The sequence below is a fragment of the Dermacentor silvarum genome, chromosome 11 (genome assembly GCF_013339745.2).
Source record: "Dermacentor silvarum isolate Dsil-2018 chromosome 11, BIME_Dsil_1.4, whole genome shotgun sequence".
NCBI classification, from domain to species: domain Eukaryota; kingdom Metazoa; phylum Arthropoda; class Arachnida; order Ixodida; family Ixodidae; genus Dermacentor; species Dermacentor silvarum.
In genome coordinates this window covers 97,134,922-97,138,843 of record NC_051164.1, presented here as the reverse complement: position 1 = coordinate 97,138,843, position 3,922 = coordinate 97,134,922, and the positions used below count along the sequence as shown (strand labels likewise).

At 51.4% G+C, this 3,922-nt stretch overlaps 1 protein-coding gene across 1 annotated transcript; it reads right to left on the bottom strand.

Annotated features, from left to right (window-relative positions):
- Positions 1-517: 517 nt before the first annotated feature.
- Positions 518-2,241, bottom strand: LOC119432763 (CRISP/Allergen/PR-1). The gene is made up of 2 exons (XM_037699920.2): positions 1,800-2,241; positions 518-1,268 (listed from the first exon to the last, which is right to left on the bottom strand). Exons 1-2 carry the CDS (start codon positions 2,222-2,224, stop codon positions 689-691), a joined length of 1,005 nt encoding a protein of 334 aa, XP_037555848.1. The 5' UTR covers positions 2,225-2,241; the 3' UTR covers positions 518-688.
- Positions 2,242-3,922: the final 1,681 nt, after the last annotated feature.

Sequence of the window (3,922 nt, the reverse complement as noted above, 5' to 3'; positions counted from 1 at the left end):
GCATCCCTATATTGAGTGAAGTGCTGAACAAGGTTGTGAGAACTTCATGTCCAGTTTTTAACACACGCAAACACAAACAAGAACAAGCTTGATTTTCAGGAAACGCGTTTGTGGCGCAACATGTGTTCAAGTTACTTCACATGTACTATTGCATTACTGTAGAATAAGCTATATAAAAATGTAATTTGGGTAAGTTCCCTACGATTCATGATGGATGTAACAGCGTGGCATAGACGAGTATAGTTGTAAAAAGCATTGGTTGTGCTTTGTTATTAGTCTTCGTCCCCACCTTCGTCGTCGTCTTCACCATGCCCTTAGCTCCATCACATGTTGGTCTGTGTTTCATTTTCGTATGTCTCCTTGGTTAACGTGTCGTACTATACCAATGTGTACCTTCGTTGTAATATATACGCTCTTTTCGTCTCATAAGGCATCACAGCTTTGAATGCACATCTTTAATCAGGTCTCACTTCTATTGAAATCCGTCGTGGACCGCGAACTATCCGACGGGGCCGTTTTATCGCGCACTTCCGTTGCTCTACATGATGTGACTAAAATAAATAACAAAATGAAAAGGACTAATAGTGCAATCATGGCGACTATCACTTGGTACAGGCCGGAATATCTGGCGCGATTTCCTTTGGACGTGCCATTCTTATTCTTCTCGTTTTTCCCGCCAGCCGTTTCATCAGGGCCGCCATATGCTTCCGGGTGTGGGCCGCCCTGTTGCTTCTTTGTAGTTCCGGGCACCGTGGTTTCCGGGCACCGTGGTTTCGGGCACCGTGGTTCCGGGCACCGTGGTTCCGGGCACCGTGGTTCCGGGCACCGTGGTTCCGGGCACCGTGGTTCCGGGCACCGTGGTTCCGGGCACCGAGGTTCCGGGCGCTCTCGTCGTGACGTCATGGCCGCCATCTTTTTCACTCGGCGTCGTAGGGATGGTCCTGGAGCAGAGTCCCGTGGCCACGACGCACGTGGTACCCTTGGGGCAAGCGGAGCACGTCTTGCCAGCGCGGTACAGGGGCTTGTTCCTCGTGTTTCCCGACACGGCGTAGTTGCACACGAAGAACTGCATGTTCGTGTAGTTGGTCGGCAGTACGCTGCCGTACTCGATGAAGCCGCAACCGACGTAGCCGGTCTTGGCCCACACGACCTGGGTGAAGTGGTATACCGTCGTTCGGGGACCGGCCATGTATCGGCTCACGTTCGCCGGCGGGTAGTCGACGTACTCGGCGAACCAGCTCTTGATGCGACCCGCCCAGTCCCTGGATCTGCGGAGATAGAGAAATCGCATGCTGTAGTGGGATACAATTTAAGTCTGCAGTGAAGCTCCGCCCGCGCCCTCATAACCACCAGCCACTGTTCCTCCGCGAGGCTGCAAATAGTTCGTACTTCAAAATTTGCCTGTTACTAGCTAAATGAGACGGTAACCACAAAAATAAAATTATAAGCGCGTAATGTTATGCGCTTTCACTGATCTATTAAAGTAGAACGTACAAGTACGGCAAGTACAGTCGTCTCAAGTACGACGCCATTTTCAAAAGGTCGCATGACGACGATTTTGTTTGCTTCTGCCATTGGCTGGCGGAATAACCCAACCCCGCGCGGTCCGTGTGCCTTTGTTGCCAACTGCTGTTTTCTTTTAGTTGTATCCTACTATAGTTGACTTCAGAATCAAAGTAGGTGAGCGTGGAAGGCCCTGCAGAAGATTTACTTTAAACTACTCATTTTACTACTCATTTTACTACGCACTACTCATTTTACCGTTTAACAGGTTAATTGAGAGAGCAAGAACAACTGACTTGAACGGGAAGTTCCTGCCCTTCCAGGCGAGGTTCTGTCCGGTGCGGTTGAACCGGGTGGTGAATCGGTCGGCCATCCGGTCGTGGTCGGCGTCACCGTTCGGGTCGGTGCACTGCTCGGCCTTTGCCTGCGCCACGGACGCCAGCTCCTCGTCCCACTCGAGCTCCCTCATGTCGGCGGCGGGAGGGAAGCCCGACAGGTTTCCCAGGGCCACCGTGCTGCGATAGTGGTTGTGAGTCTCGAGGATCAGGCGGCGATCCTGCGCCGTGACCGTCCTGTTTGAGATGGTGCAGTTCTCGTTGGGAGGCCTGCAGGCCGTGTGAGTGGGCCGCCGGCTCCTGTACTCCTCTTTGCATTCCTGGACGGCCGGCGCAACGAGCATCGAAAAGCAGAGAGCCGTCAACACGAGCCGCGCCGTTGCCATACCTACAGCCTTCTACGTTCGGGAATAGTGCTACGTTGTGACGTGGGCGGAACGGCAGGGACACGGAGGCCTCTTCTTCTTTTCCTTCTTCTTCCAATAGCGCTGGTATTGACTTGGCCAATCCCCGTGAGTGGGTATGTGCCAAAGGCTTTAATGTAATCATCACCATAATCATTGATAACGCCATCCACTGATATCAAGGCAAAAGCAGGGTAATTTCATTGCTGCATTACCCTCATCTACCTACCTAAGTACCTAAGTAACAGCCGCCGCGGTAGTTCAATTGGTAGATGCGGAGGGTATAGATTAAGCTCCCCGCGGCGGCAAGTTGTTTTTGTAGCGAAGCTGTTAATTGCTAGGGTTTCTTGTATTTTTGTTCTCCGTCAACAAACATGGGGCCGATCCTGGTGATAGTGCAGAAAGGGTCCAAGCGCAATGGCAAATATATGCTTGTCTCGATGCGCAGCACTTTACAGCCGTCATATTTGTGAAAGGGAAGACGCGAGCGCGTGGCAGATATAGCCTCGAAGCCCACATGTGGCGCTGTGCTTTTTGAGAAAGTGTGCGAGAGAGAGAGAGAATAAACACCTCGCTTTGGTTGTTATTCGCCGTATCATGTGGGTGACCTGGGGCTGTTGTATTTTTAAGCTTGTTCATTAATTTTGTGTTGGTGCGATCCGACTGGAAAACAATTCCCAATATCTTTACGCTCTGAGACTGAACGATGGTGTGTCCCTCTAGTTGTATGTTGATGGCGGGCGAGTCGGATGCGTGCTTCTTTCGCGGTGAGACCAGGAGTAGCTCCGACTTTTGGGGGGCGCAGCTGAGGCTGCATGACTTAGCATACTCGCTCACCGCGTCTGCCGCTTCCTGCAAGCGGCTCTCCATTGCCCCGATGGACCCTGTGGATGACCAGATGGTAATGTCGTCGGCACATAGGCCATGCTGGATCCCCGGGATGCTATCGAGGAGCGGCGGAAAGCCTATTAGGGCTATATTGAAAAGGCGGGGGGATAACACTGCGCCCTGTGGTGTGCCGCGCCCACCGAGTAGGAAAGGGTTTGTGGCTTGATCCCTGACCTTCAGGATAGCTTTTCTATCTGAGAAGAAATCTCTGATATAGTAATACGTCCTGGCCCCACAGCCCAGCGTGTTTAGTCTCTGTAAGAATGCTGTATGCTTGACGTTATCGAACGCCCCTTTAAGATCTAAGGCGAGGATAGCAGTGGGGCAGTTGCGTGTCGCTGATACAATCACCTCAGCTGAAGTAGGATGTCTTGAGTTGAGAGGTGTGGACGGAATCCTATCATCGTTTATGGAAGTTTTCCCGAGTCCTCCAGGAATGGTTGTAGCCGGCTGAGAACGATGCGCTATAGGAGCTTTCCTACACCCAAAGTGTGCAAAGCGCAAAGTAACGGCCGCGCTGCGCAAGCTACTAAACACCGAGATTATCTGGAGGTAAGATAAGACGTTGCTCGTTTGAAGCTTGAGTTTCACTTCTAGCGAGGAAGCCGTGCACCATTTGTATTGCTTCAGTAGCTACGCCGCGGCTGCATTTAAAATAAATTGGGCCAAGCTCGAACAACTCGAACAAGCAAGTTGGACACGCTAATGGCTCTGAGAATGTTTATTTAATGACAGAAATAGTGTGCGTTTTCACTGTGTAAAGAATAGTAAAAAGTGCTCCAATACGGCCAT